Source organism: Tiliqua scincoides, chromosome 1, assembly GCF_035046505.1.
Source record: "Tiliqua scincoides isolate rTilSci1 chromosome 1, rTilSci1.hap2, whole genome shotgun sequence".
Lineage (NCBI taxonomy): Eukaryota > Metazoa > Chordata > Lepidosauria > Squamata > Scincidae > Tiliqua > Tiliqua scincoides.
The window spans coordinates 111,709,209-111,721,777 of record NC_089821.1 but is presented as its reverse complement, the minus strand read 5'-3'; the positions used below and the strand labels follow the sequence as shown (position 1 = coordinate 111,721,777).

At 41.7% G+C, this 12,569-nt stretch overlaps 1 protein-coding gene across 4 annotated transcripts in view; it reads right to left on the bottom strand.

Moving 5' to 3' along the window:
- The window catches only part of ITPRID2 (ITPR interacting domain containing 2), a 72,303-nt gene that overhangs the window by 45,057 nt on the left and 14,677 nt on the right, over nt 1-12,569 (bottom strand). For all 4 annotated transcript variants that reach the window (XR_010793955.1, XM_066615833.1, XM_066616705.1 and 1 more), the window contains exons 4-8: nt 6,687-6,736; nt 5,687-5,743; nt 3,276-3,315; nt 1,599-1,697; nt 339-547 (exon numbers count right to left, since the gene is read on the bottom strand). Coding sequence is in view for 3 of the 4 variants with exons in the window: in XM_066615833.1 (XP_066471930.1) it covers nt 339-547; nt 1,599-1,697; nt 3,276-3,315; nt 5,687-5,743; nt 6,687-6,736 (455 nt within the window). In the remaining variant the exon portion in view is untranslated. The remainder of the gene's footprint in view (nt 1-338; nt 548-1,598; nt 1,698-3,275; nt 3,316-5,686; nt 5,744-6,686; nt 6,737-12,569) is intronic.

Here is a 12,569-nt window from a genome sequence, read left to right as displayed (position 1 = left end):
TGGCTCAGAATGTTCAGCACTGGAGAAATTCTGCTTCAGTACTTTACAAAAGCAAGGGATTAAGCCAGCAACATCATTTCCTTTGCTGCTGCTCGATACAATACTATGAAAGGGAAATTAATAAAAAAATTGTGAAAGTTACAAATTGCTGAGAGTTACAAAGAGGCACATTTCTGTCTGCACTCTGCTGACACTAAACAGGCGTTCTGCTGTTTTCTTGGGTTCAACTGCAACCAGAAGATTGTGCAATTTTCCAAAGTATGTGAACGAACTTCTGAGTCTGTTTATACAATGTTAACACTTTTTTCTCTCATCATGCTCTAATTTAATATACATACTTGTCAAAGCAAAATTTGGGTTTTCCACTTCCATGCGCTGCAGCTGAGCGTTCAGAAAAACTTTGATATCTATCCCTCTGGCAAAGGAGGATGAATTGAAAAACCTTGATGGAATCTTAGAAGCAATATCTGGTTCATCGCGGCCAAATCCAAGGTTATACAGGACCTCCTCAGGATCCTCTTCATATAGCTCCAGTAATTCAGACACACTAAACAAAAATAACACATGAATTGGCATTCCAACCACTTTCCTGAGGACACAAGTCTTTCTATTTGGTTAGGTACAAGTAAGATCTATAACAGTTAAACTGAATTACAGTATGACCTTGGTATCCGCGGATTTAATTCACCACAGATGCCAGCAGATACTGGGGTCACCATTTAAATGCCTTCAAAAAAGGAAAAAAGGGAGAAAAAGCCTGAGAGGTTTGAAAACAGCGCAAACGTGAGAAATGCTATTGTGCTTTTTTTCCCCATTTTTTGAAGACATTTAAATAGCGACCCCAGAATTTGCGGGGAGTTCTGGAATGGAATCCCCCAGGTACTGAGGTTGCACTATACTTGGATTTAAGCAAATTTAGGTTACAATATTTAAGAGAAAGGAAATGGGTTCTATGGGACCTACGTTCAAGCAAATGCTTTAGGAATAAAGGGTTTTGTCCTATTTAAAACTGAGAATGATCCTAAGTTTAACGTTTATACAATGTACATGGAACCTTAGCTTTCTAAGCTTGGAATCAACTTCAACTGAAGTAAATCAGGGGTGCCCAAACTCCGGCCCAGGGGCCATTTGTGGCCCTTGGGGACTTCCAATCTGGTCCGCGGGTAGCCACCAGTCTCCAATGAGCCTCTGGCCCTCCCGAGACTTGCTGGAGTCCATGCTCGCCTGACACAAATGAGCAACTACCTTCATTCATCCCAACATAGTGTCTCTCCCAGTGTTTCTTGATGGTATATCCCTTTCAAGGCAGTGAGGCTTACTTAGGGCAGGAAACCATCTTCTCATTCCTTTTGTTATATAAACTTCTTTGATAACTTTTTTTTTTTAAAAAAAAAGAATGAAAAGCAGGATCTATATAATAGTAATAGCCGTTTCTCCTACCCCACACACATGAGTTCAGATACAGGAAGAAAAAAATGTAGCTCCCCTATTCACAGCTAATTTGACACTTAGGACAGGAAACTCCAAGCATTGTGACAAAGGTATGAAAGGATTATATGCTATTGGACTATTCTACACTCATGTATTTTTTTCCTTACCTTGAAACAGTTGCACTACTTTTCCCTGAGCCAGTGGAATTCATGCTTCGCCCCTTCTGATGAAACTGAAGTCTCTTGTCCTTTGCCAACATACTGTTGCTGACATTATAAATGAACCACAGTAGAAGGACCGTTAAGTTTCACTCATGCATATAAGAAAAAAAAGTCAACATCAACTTATAACAGGCACCTGGAGTTTTCTAGTACACACACAATGGATTCTACCACCTCCAAAACTTAACCTTCTCTCTAGGATTCCATTATTTGCTAAAAAGTCACCTATTGCTATTGACCACGTTCAGAGACTTGCACGCAGTTTCCACCAAATGTGGAAACACTCTTTGCCAGAGATTCCCAAACTGTGCCCTCAGGTGCCGCAGCAAACTCACAGAGGTGCCACGGGATGTACCTGGTGGCCTCCTCTTCTTGGTTTTCCCAGATATTGCCATCTTGGATCATGCAAGATCTCACAAGGTCTCATGCGATTCTTGCAAGATTTTGCCCAACCCAAGATGCTGGTGCTTGGGAGAGCTGGGAAGAAGAGACTGCCTTGAAAGAAGGGTGCCATGACTACAGTAAGTTTGGGAATTGCTACGCTATACTATATTTTGGCACTGTCTCTTTTGATTTGCTGATTTCAATAGTTAGACCTCGTTACCACCTCCAGTAAATGAAAAAGGCAGTAGGGAGGGCCCCGTTTCTTGGCCTTATCTTCATACACCAGATCCTAGGGCACCAGTTCCAGATCATGGCAGGAAACAGAGCCCCATCATTTTTGAAACTCCCGGCTACCATAATAGGTTGCAGGAACTCCATGTGTCTGTGAGAATCTCTATCAGGAGAGGGCTGAGCTAAGCTCACTGCATTTTAACACACTTTTCAATTGGCTTGAAAATTTCTGATTTTTGCTTGTTAAGCAGATTACAAGTGGGACAAAAAATGCTGTTCACAGCAATCTCCCTTAACTACAGGGTGTTTTCAGAAAACATACGCACGTTTTCATAACCTCTAAATCAGACATACTTCATTGTAGAAAACCTGTAACACTCAAACATCTAAGTGAAGAAATTGAAGAGACTGTGAAACCTTCCCAGCACACACATTAAGAGATCTGCAGACACCCACCAATCAACGATGTCAGGGGCATATAAATCACCAGTTGGGAACTTGGGCCCAAATCCTAACCAAATTTCCAGCTCTGACATAGCTGTGTTAGTGGGACATGTACTGCATCCTGCAGTTGGGAGGCAGTCATCGAGGCCTCCTCAAGGTAAGGGAATGTTTGTTCCCATACTTCGGAGCTGCATTGCCCTTAGGTCAATACTAGAGAGTCAGTTAGGATTGCGTCCTAAGTTAATTAATGAATTACACCAACTGCTTCTATCGTATTTCCCCGAAAATAAGACCTACCCCCAAAATAAGACCTAGTGTGTTTTGAGCCAAAAAAAATAAGACAGTGTCTTATTTTGGGGGAAACACGGTATGTACACCATATGCAGTATATATGTGAATAGCATAATACGTTTGACACTATATAGTGTGTGTACATTTTCTTAACACCCTGCATATTTCTCTGATGACAATCCACTAGATAAAGCAATATTTTTAATAGAATGGTTTCACAGGTTAACCCCATGGCAGGCATATGATTCCCAAACTAGAAATGTGAATATTTACCACATTTCCATTTGCTCCCCACTTTGATGAAGTTGATTAGCTGAGGGGTAAACAGAGAAAAAAAAAGAAAAGATACATATAAGTTGCTGGCACAATACATAATGAGTTAAAAAAAAAAAAGAACACTAACTTGGTACAACAACAAATACCATTCCTTTTACTCTGCAAATGGTGCTATAACTCATTCTGCCTAGAAAATGTGGTAGACTACATAGATTAGATGAGGAAGGAGATTGGGTGGTTTGCTTAGGAGGTTCTTCCAAAGCACAGTTTCTACTCAAAGACATTTCTGTAGCACTTCAAAAAATATGCAACATCCCTTGACCAGCATCCATAACGGGACAGAAAAAATGAGTAGCTGTCACACCACTTTCAAGACCCTGAAAAGCCGATCACTGGTAGCTAGTCGTCTCAGAATTCACATCTGACTCCAAGACATATACTGTAAAGTTCCAGAAATGATTCGCTTCAAACCAACACAGGAAGCAGCCCTTAGGTAAAGCCTTGGCACAGCTCAGGATGAACCATGAACTTCTCTCCACATCCAGGCATCAAATTCTCCAAAACCTGCCTCTTAAATTCTTTTAAGAATGCCACTTCACTGCCTGTTCATTTTACAAATCAATGTTGTCCAGAGTCAAGTAAATCAGACAAAATAAAGTGAACACAGTTTTCAGTGTTCACAGAAGCCTACTGTTATGAAAGGAAGTATTTTAATTCAATGGCCTAGGATTCAGTAAAGTTGCATATAGAGTAAGCAACTGTTTTTCACACCAAAGCAGAAGTTGGATAAATTGTTTGCTCCACTTTTTCAGAATCTTAACGATTAAGGCATCTCCAAGGGCCTGATCCTACTATTTCAAAGCATAGCTGAAATTTGTGTTAACAAGACCAGACAAACACAGAAGAGACTGTATTTTTCCAAAATGACTTTGAACTGCATGAAGCACTGAGATTAGCACATCAGTCTTCAATAATACAGTCATAAACATAAATAAAACCATTGGTCCAGGTTGATTAGTTAGATATCTCATTCCCAGTCTTCCCAGGGGACCATCTATGCTTCTTGCAGTCATCCTTCACCATCATTGCCAAAATGCCTTCAGCTAAAAGCTAGCTAAAGTTAAATACCTGATGCGGGTATGAAAGTTGTTCCAGAACAAGAAAATTAAGGAAAAGATGTATAGTGGTTACCTAGTAATTGCCAAAATGCTTTCCAATTTCCCCTCCACTGCCCCAAATAGGTTTCATGCTGGTGTGGGATTTTGACAGCAAGTATAGCAAAAAAGTGCTATTGCAGCACTACAGTTAAGAGCTATGAGCTGGTAAGTTCCTAATTCAAATCTCAGCTCAGCCATAAACACTTAGGGAAACTGCTGCCTCTCAGCATTACCTCTCCCTTCTGTAATTCAAGACAAGTGAGTGAGTGAGTGTGTGTGTGTTGGGGAACCACACCTCTTTTTCTCACCCTACAGATAAGAACTGCAAAAATAAAATTGCTTTCTTTAGAAAAATCTTAGGGTTAACTTTTCACGTACTGTAGTAAAGTATGGTTTACAGGGAATATTATCATCATATTAGACAACCATTATTATGAAATTGGCTTCTGATAATTAAAAAAAGAATGTGTGTGTGAGTGTGAGTGTGCGTGTGCGTGTGCGTGTGCATGTGTGTTAGGAACTCTTGCAATAACCTTAGATTGTTGTGGTCCACCACGAACAGAAATTCATCTTTGAAATGAAGGATGCCAGAAATCAAAGTACCTAGAGGAGTCATGGACCACCTTCTCTGTAATCTCAAAACATATGGAAGGTGGTAAAATATTCCAAGGTTTATTCCTAGCAATGAAAACTTGCCCCAGAGCTCAGCCCTCTACTGCTTTAAACATACCAGAATCATTTTAGTTTTTTTTGTTTTTTTTAATATATTTGACATGAAGGAAACAGAATGAGTTTTTGCATACAACTATGATTCCAGGGGGAAAAAATTGTTTAAAGAAAAAAGAATAAAAGTTTTAATCAAGTGTTGATTCTTTATTGAAATTCAGTGTTAACATAAAGACTAATTCTGGGCTCTGAACCTATGCCATAAACATCCCCATTTTTTTTATCTGACTACTGCTTTTATCATATCTGTCAATGTGTTATTATGTTTTTATCTGTTTGCTAAATCATGTTTTAATCTGTTTTTAACCGTTGTAAGCCGCCCTGGGTCCCTTTGGGGAGAAGGGCAGGGTATAAATAAAGCTATTATTATTATTATTATTATTATTATTATTATTATCCCCAAGGATCTTCCCCACCTGTCAACCAACGAAGTCCGTAAAGTTCCACTAGAATAAAAACTCTGCCTTAACAAGAAGTCGTTTGATTCTGATTTGAAGAACAATCTCACATTAACAACATACCCACCTTCCGCTCCCAGGGACAAGTCATCTTCAAAACTTCCTCCATTTCTCACCAGCATGCCTAAAAAGATGTGAATTTGGCAAGATCAACATCTTGTACCACAACTGCTCTCCACAAATCAGGGTGGCCAAATGAAAGCTAAAAGTGCCCCCCCCCCCCAAAAAAAAACAACTTTATCACAAGTTTTTTAGGAGACAGAGTTGATAGTGGGGTTGAGGATTAATCCAGTATTCTGCTGTGGCTCAGAAAAGACTTCAGGGTGACAGGTGTTTCTATTCTGAACGGAATAGAGATCTTAAAATATACAGAAAGAAAAATGCAGGTGACTTCCAAAGAGTGTCAATTTTAAGCTAAGGAAATCAGTCACTTCAGGTCCACAAGTTCCACAAGGGTGCCGCATTGCTGCACAAGATACACTATATCCCAGCAACTGCATGTCAAACTATACTTCAGGCATCTTACCAGGGAGTTTCATCCCTAGGAAACGGCCTGGATCAGACATCCCCTTTTTTCCCCTGGGCACTGGAAGAAAGGAGCTCCAGCTTCTGCAAGGATTTCTTATGTGCCCTGTCACTACCTGCAGATTCTTGTTGTACTTTGAACTTTTGCATTCTGGTTTGCGCAGGTGGTAGCTTTTCAGGTGTGGCAAGTTCAGTTAGAGTAAGCCAAGAGAGACTACCAAAAAGCTGACCTACTTCTCAAAGTAGTCTCGGGCATGCATTGCATTTAACAATCCCGCCTCTCTCTCTCTCTCTCTCTCGCACACACACACACACACACACCTTTTCCAGCAAGAGAATGCATGGTAAAAAATAAAAACTGCTTAAGTCCTAAACTCCAGATCAATTTTTTCCCTCCCAGGAAGTGCTGCAGAACTACTGTAATGGAAACAAGGAGGGCTCAGCAATTTTGACACTCAATCAGCTCAACTGGAGTTGAATTATTGCACATTCAGATTAATCAGCGAGGAAGCAACAAAGCAATTAAAATGCCAGACCCTTACCCTTTATTGTCGGGTTGCTCTGCTCATCCAGGGAGGCTCCCAGTGGCGTTCTGAAACCACAGAAGAGATTAAAACATGCATGACTGCCTTTGGAAATTGCTTCTTCACGTCCTTCCTTAAAGCAGCACTTCTTTCATATCCGCCACCTCCTCTTCCCAACAGCACGCACACAAACACATAACGTGAAGAAAAAAAACACAAAGTTGCAAAGCAAGCTCTGAGAACGCCAAGTCCCTAAACAGGCACTCATTGCAAAAAAAAGGCAGCTTCACTGGCATGTTCCAGTCGTCAAATTAACAGCCTGATCCGATGAAGGAAGTAAAATTCTGTGGGAACCGATACTCAGCTTGGTGTGCAAAAGGCCTTCAGTGCCCAAGAACATGAACGTGACGAAGCCGTCTTTCAAAAAGAAAACACAAGACAAAACTAACAGCTCTACTTTTTGTGATGTCTTCATTATTTCACAAGCAAGGACAAAGCCGTACAGCCAGAAATAACATTCATTTTATGAATTTCGCACCCATATATTTAGGCCCAGTTCCCAAAGCTTTGGGTATGAGTATACTTCAGACATCAAAGAAAGTTAAACAATTAGGCAGGCCTGCCACTCTCTGGTTACAAGCACAATAAGACTGTGAAAGAATCAAATGGTCCTATCTGAAACATTATTCCCTTGCTATTCTGCCTCATGCCATCCATAGTTGTCACCCCATAGATAAGAAATGAGAAAGGGGCAGTGACAGCATCCTCCCTGCTTTTCATCCAGCACCTACCAGCTACAGCACAGTCAGAGAGACAAAGCAAGGGGGAATCGCTCTCTCATCACTTTCAAAAAGACAGGAAGCCAACAACCACTGTTCTTAAAGAGGGTTGTCAAGTGACCAGAAAGTAAACCAGTTGGGCCAGCTCCTCTGCCTTTGAACAGCAACTTGCTCTGCAGATATCAGGTGCTGATCGTGTCTCACTTGCTTAGCAGGAGAAGCTTTTCACAGTATGGCGGTAAACATGACAACCTGGCTGTGCAATAGGATGCTCTGGCATAGCTACGATAACTGGCTGAAAAGTTGGTAACAATGCCCTCCAATGGCAGAGAACCATCCTCATTTACTACATCAATAAGAAGTCACAGTGCACTTGGGATAGAACAGATATCAAAATATACTACTTAGATTTCAACCGCTTGCCGTTTTATGGATTTACTTCTTTAACACTAGAAAGATGTAGTATAATCTAGAACAGGGGAGTCCAAACTTTTTGGCAGGAGGACCATATCATCTTTCTGACTCTGTGTTGGGGGCTGGGGAAAAAAAGAATTTACATTTCAAATTTGAATAAATATACACACATTTATGTAAATGAATATATTAGAGATGGAACTTATATGAATGAATGAAGGTCTTGCAATAGCTCAAGGCCTATAGAAGGCCTTGCACAAAGTAAGGCCAGCCTTTCCTTTGCTGCCGGTGCTGCATCATAGATGTGAAACAGCAAGCAATGGAAGGAGCCCTGATCCCACAGCTTGCACAAGAGGTTGAACAGTCGCCCTCACACTGAGAGCAGTTGCGTTGGGCCAGCACAAGCTTCAGCAAGTCTCTGGAGGGCCAGAGGCTCATTGGAGACTCGGGGCTCCCTACGGGCCGGATTGGGAGTCCCTAAGGGCCACAAGTGGCCTCCGGACCGAGGTTTGGGCACACCTGATCTAGAAGCATGAAAGAATGTTTGATTTAGGTCCCCCTGCCATTGATTTCAACATGATCTTTAGGGAATTGGGGACTTAAAAGGCCTTCTGAGAGCCAGGGAGGCCACAAGCGGCTTCCCTGACCCTTAGAAGGCCCTCCAGATGTGACCAGAGCACAGCTGGAGAGACCAGGTCCAGATGAACCTGCAAGTTCAGAACACACAGTTAGATAAAACCTTGGGTGCCAAATCCACGGATAATCATTCTGAACCTATATAATTTTTTTAAAACATGGCTGCCATATAATAAGTAGCAGCAAAGTCTACACAGGCAGGAAGAGGCAGCACTGTAGAAGTTGGTACTACTCCATTCGCAGCAAGGACAAGATATTCAAATTTAGATAAGGGAAGAGACAAAAAGATGAAAATTTAAAATCTCCTCCCTACTCAGCAGAGAGGGATGTCTACACAGAAGGCACTTATGGAGCACTCTATACGTGTCTACTCAGAAGTAAATCCCATCAGAGTCAATGGGACTTACTCCCAGATAAACGTGCATAGGATTTTTACACACAGGATTTTTACACATAGGATTTTGTTTGGTAGCAAAACAGTAAGCCAGCAGCAAATCTGGCACTCTTCCCTACAAGCTAAGCCTTTCACCTCTGCAGCCTATTAACAGCTACCAATAAAGCCGCTCTGGCTTTCAGCTTACATGCTCTGCACACATACAGAGACATGTAATTTCTCCCACTACAATGAAAACCTGAAGGGAGACAGGCAATGATAGGCATATTTACTCAAAAGTAACCCTCACAATGTCCAATGGCACTCAGTTCCTCCAACAGTGTGCATTTTAACCCCAACTTTTTATCAGCAGTGAAAGTCCTTGGGACTTGACTGCAGAACAACGGGAGAAATTATTTTGCAGCAGACAAAAGCAAGGCTCTTGAGTCAGCAGATTCCAGTGTTTGGAAACGAAGTATACAGCTAAACAGGAAGTTTGGATTCTAGAAGAACGCCTTGGTTATCATGCGTGCAATATTTGGGACAGGAAAGACACTCTTTCAACAGGCGGCAAAAAGAAATTTCCCTTTCAGATATTTATCCACAATAATTGCAGAAAGACAACTGCCAAGTCAAGATGTGAGAGACGTGAAAGATCAGGGACCTGAAAGACTAGCACAGCAGCTAGAACACCTCTTGTCTCATATCTATCTGCAGCGCCAACATCTTGCTTGGCAATACTGCCCTGGCATATGGAACAGCTGGTGCACCCCCACTGTATACACTTACTCGTGGATACAGGTAGTACTACTAGGAATATAATCTTAAATTCTCTTCTTGATTTCAAATACAGCAATACCTTGCACTTTCATCTGGTTAGAGGCCAGGGCATGGATGAAAGTCAGAGCATAGCCTTATTTAGCTTGCAAATTTAATTTTGGCCAGTGAGAGACATAAATAGCTCACTACACAGCACAGGCAAATGTGTACAAAACCTAAATATGCAGAAATAAAAGAAATAAGAACATAAACACACATAGTGGAAAGATGGATGGAATCAGACGAAGGAGGAAAGCCAGCGGAAAAAATTCAAAATATGGTTACAACTGAAAACAGCTGAAAGAGCAAAGCATTGAAAGTCAAGCGAATGAAACTATTGCTGTAAGTCATCTTTTTCCACAGAGATGGGTATACAGAAATGTCTTGCTATCATATCTAGAGTCTGGTCAAATGTGCAGCTTTCCATCTCTGAAAGAGAAAACAGCAACGGTCTATCACTTCTGGGATTGCTATGAGGTCACCATTGATTTAAAAACAACCATTGTGAAAGACTTCACATGCTAGAATGGATATTCACAGGATTATGTTTTTTGTTTTAAATAGGTCACTGAAAAAACAAATCATTCAGAGCCCTGTGACAAGAAAAAGCCAGTCAGGCCAGTTTATCAGTTGAGTTGTGATCCTCGCCATGATGGCACCTCTTAGCTTCCTGTGCCACTGTGTCTCTATCACAATTGGCAGTCTTGCAACTAAGTCTACAATGCAGACCGATATGAGTCATTTGGGGTACATTAACAGCTTGAAGAGAGAGAGAGAGAGAGAGAGTGAATCCACTTCCCATTTTCAAAAACTCCCCTTCCCTATAAACATCTCCTCCCATAGTGATTATCCCTCATTTAAGTATTACATTTTTTGTCTTTAACAGCTATAAGGCAGACAGAGATGGACAGGTGTCAACTTTTGCCATTGCTGCACTTCTATGTCACAAAAAGCTGCACTGAAAATCTAAAATTTGTCACACAACTGTCAAAAGGCACAGGGACACTACCCTCTTAAAGGGGCCAAAGCTGGTAAGTATGCTTTACGGGAGTGGTTCTCAAAATGTGGGTCCCTGGCCCACCAGAATTTTACAACCCAATTTCAGGTGGTTCATGAAATTGACAAGGCAGATTAGGCTATGTGCACTGACAGGGTAGATTAGGTTATGTGCATTAAGGCAGTGTTTCTCAAACCATGGGTCAGGACCCACTAGGTGGGTTGCGAGTCAATTTCAGGTGGGCCCCCATTCATTTCAATGTTTAATTTTTAATATATTAGACTTTATGTTACCATGGCATGTGACTGCACTTGGGGAAATGTTACAGATCTATACTTTTAACAGGCTACTCTGTATATGCTTTTAACAATGATAGTAAATGGGACTTACTCCTGGGTAAGTGTGGGTAGGATTGCAGCCTAGGATTGATAAAAAATTTTCCTGCTTGATGACATCACTTCCGGTGGGTCCTGACAGATTTTCATTCTAAAAAGTGGGTCCCGGTGCTAAAAATGTGAGAACCCTTGCATTAAACAAGTTGCTACTTGGGGAGGAGCACTGCTGCCCAATCACCATTATAGCCACACCCCTTGGCACTTATAAATCACATCAGCCTCTAAACAGTTTGGGAACCACTGCTTTACAGCACTCAGCAGGCACCAGTGAAAAGTCAACATAAATGCTTCTCCTAATTTAGAAGAGTCTGAAAGTGGGGGTAGGGTGGGAATGCCTGCCATTAGGCACTGTGATGTGAAATCATCATCAAGTCGAGGACCACCCTCGACTGTGCTTTGAAAGGCACCAAAGCTGCAGCTGTACATTTTAAAAGAAAGAGAAAAAAAAAGCTAAACCATAACAGCTTGGTTACCAGACTACAATTAAGAAATCACATCTTTTCTCTCTCAGGCATTTTGCAAACTCTTCTTTTTCCTGAAAGACCTACATGCTTCCTGTGTACTCTCCAATTAAATAGGCTGCGTATTTTTCTACCGTGGCAATGAATGCCTTCCCAAAAAAGCTCTGAAGTTCAGACAATAAAAACCAGCCCAGGCTTGGGCTGGAGGATTTCCTTCTTTATGCTTTCAGCACGAAGGACCTACACGCTGCAATGTTTGCTTTTCCAGGGGGCTGTACCCGCTGCCGCTAGCTGCTCACAAGAACAGAGCGAGATAAAATTAATCAAAGCCTCTGGTCAACAAAACAGATGGTTTTTACCTCTGCAGCACCAAGATGAAAACTGAGCTCCCTCTGTCCAGCTTTGGAATCTGTGCCTTGAACAACAAAGCTGACCTGCGGAAAAACAGCAGCTGACGCTGTTCCTGGCAGGGACGAAAAAGTGGTGGGTGAAAGCATGACACCTGCTTGTTGAGAAGTTGAGGAGCAGGACCAAGTAAAACAAGAACAAAGCAACCTTATTTGGAGTTCATCTATGGTGATCTATTCAACTTTGGTTCCAGATGGTCTTTGCTTCATGCTCTACAAAGTATTTGGCCATCTTAAGGTATTCTAAACCAGTGTTCTTCAACCTTGAGGTCATTGCCCCAGTGGGGTCAGAAAGCCCCAGTTGTGGGGTCATGGCAACTTACGGGAATAAAAAGGTTGAAGAACACTGGACTAGAGCACCACCAAGTAAAGGGCAGGCATCTGCTGTACCTCTTCAGATACCAGGAGTCTGTATCCCAGTACTGCTCACGTTCTTATGAACTGGGCTAAAATAGCTTTCACTAGTGCCATTTTCTGCTCTCATTACTGAAAATATTTAGTTACAGTAAACAGTGCTGGGTGGGCATAAGAAGGGTACGGAGCAGATGGCGATTGGAGTGGCAGGATAGGGTCCTAGGAAAGGGGTGGTATCAACTGTGGGTCCCCAGTCTCATACTTTT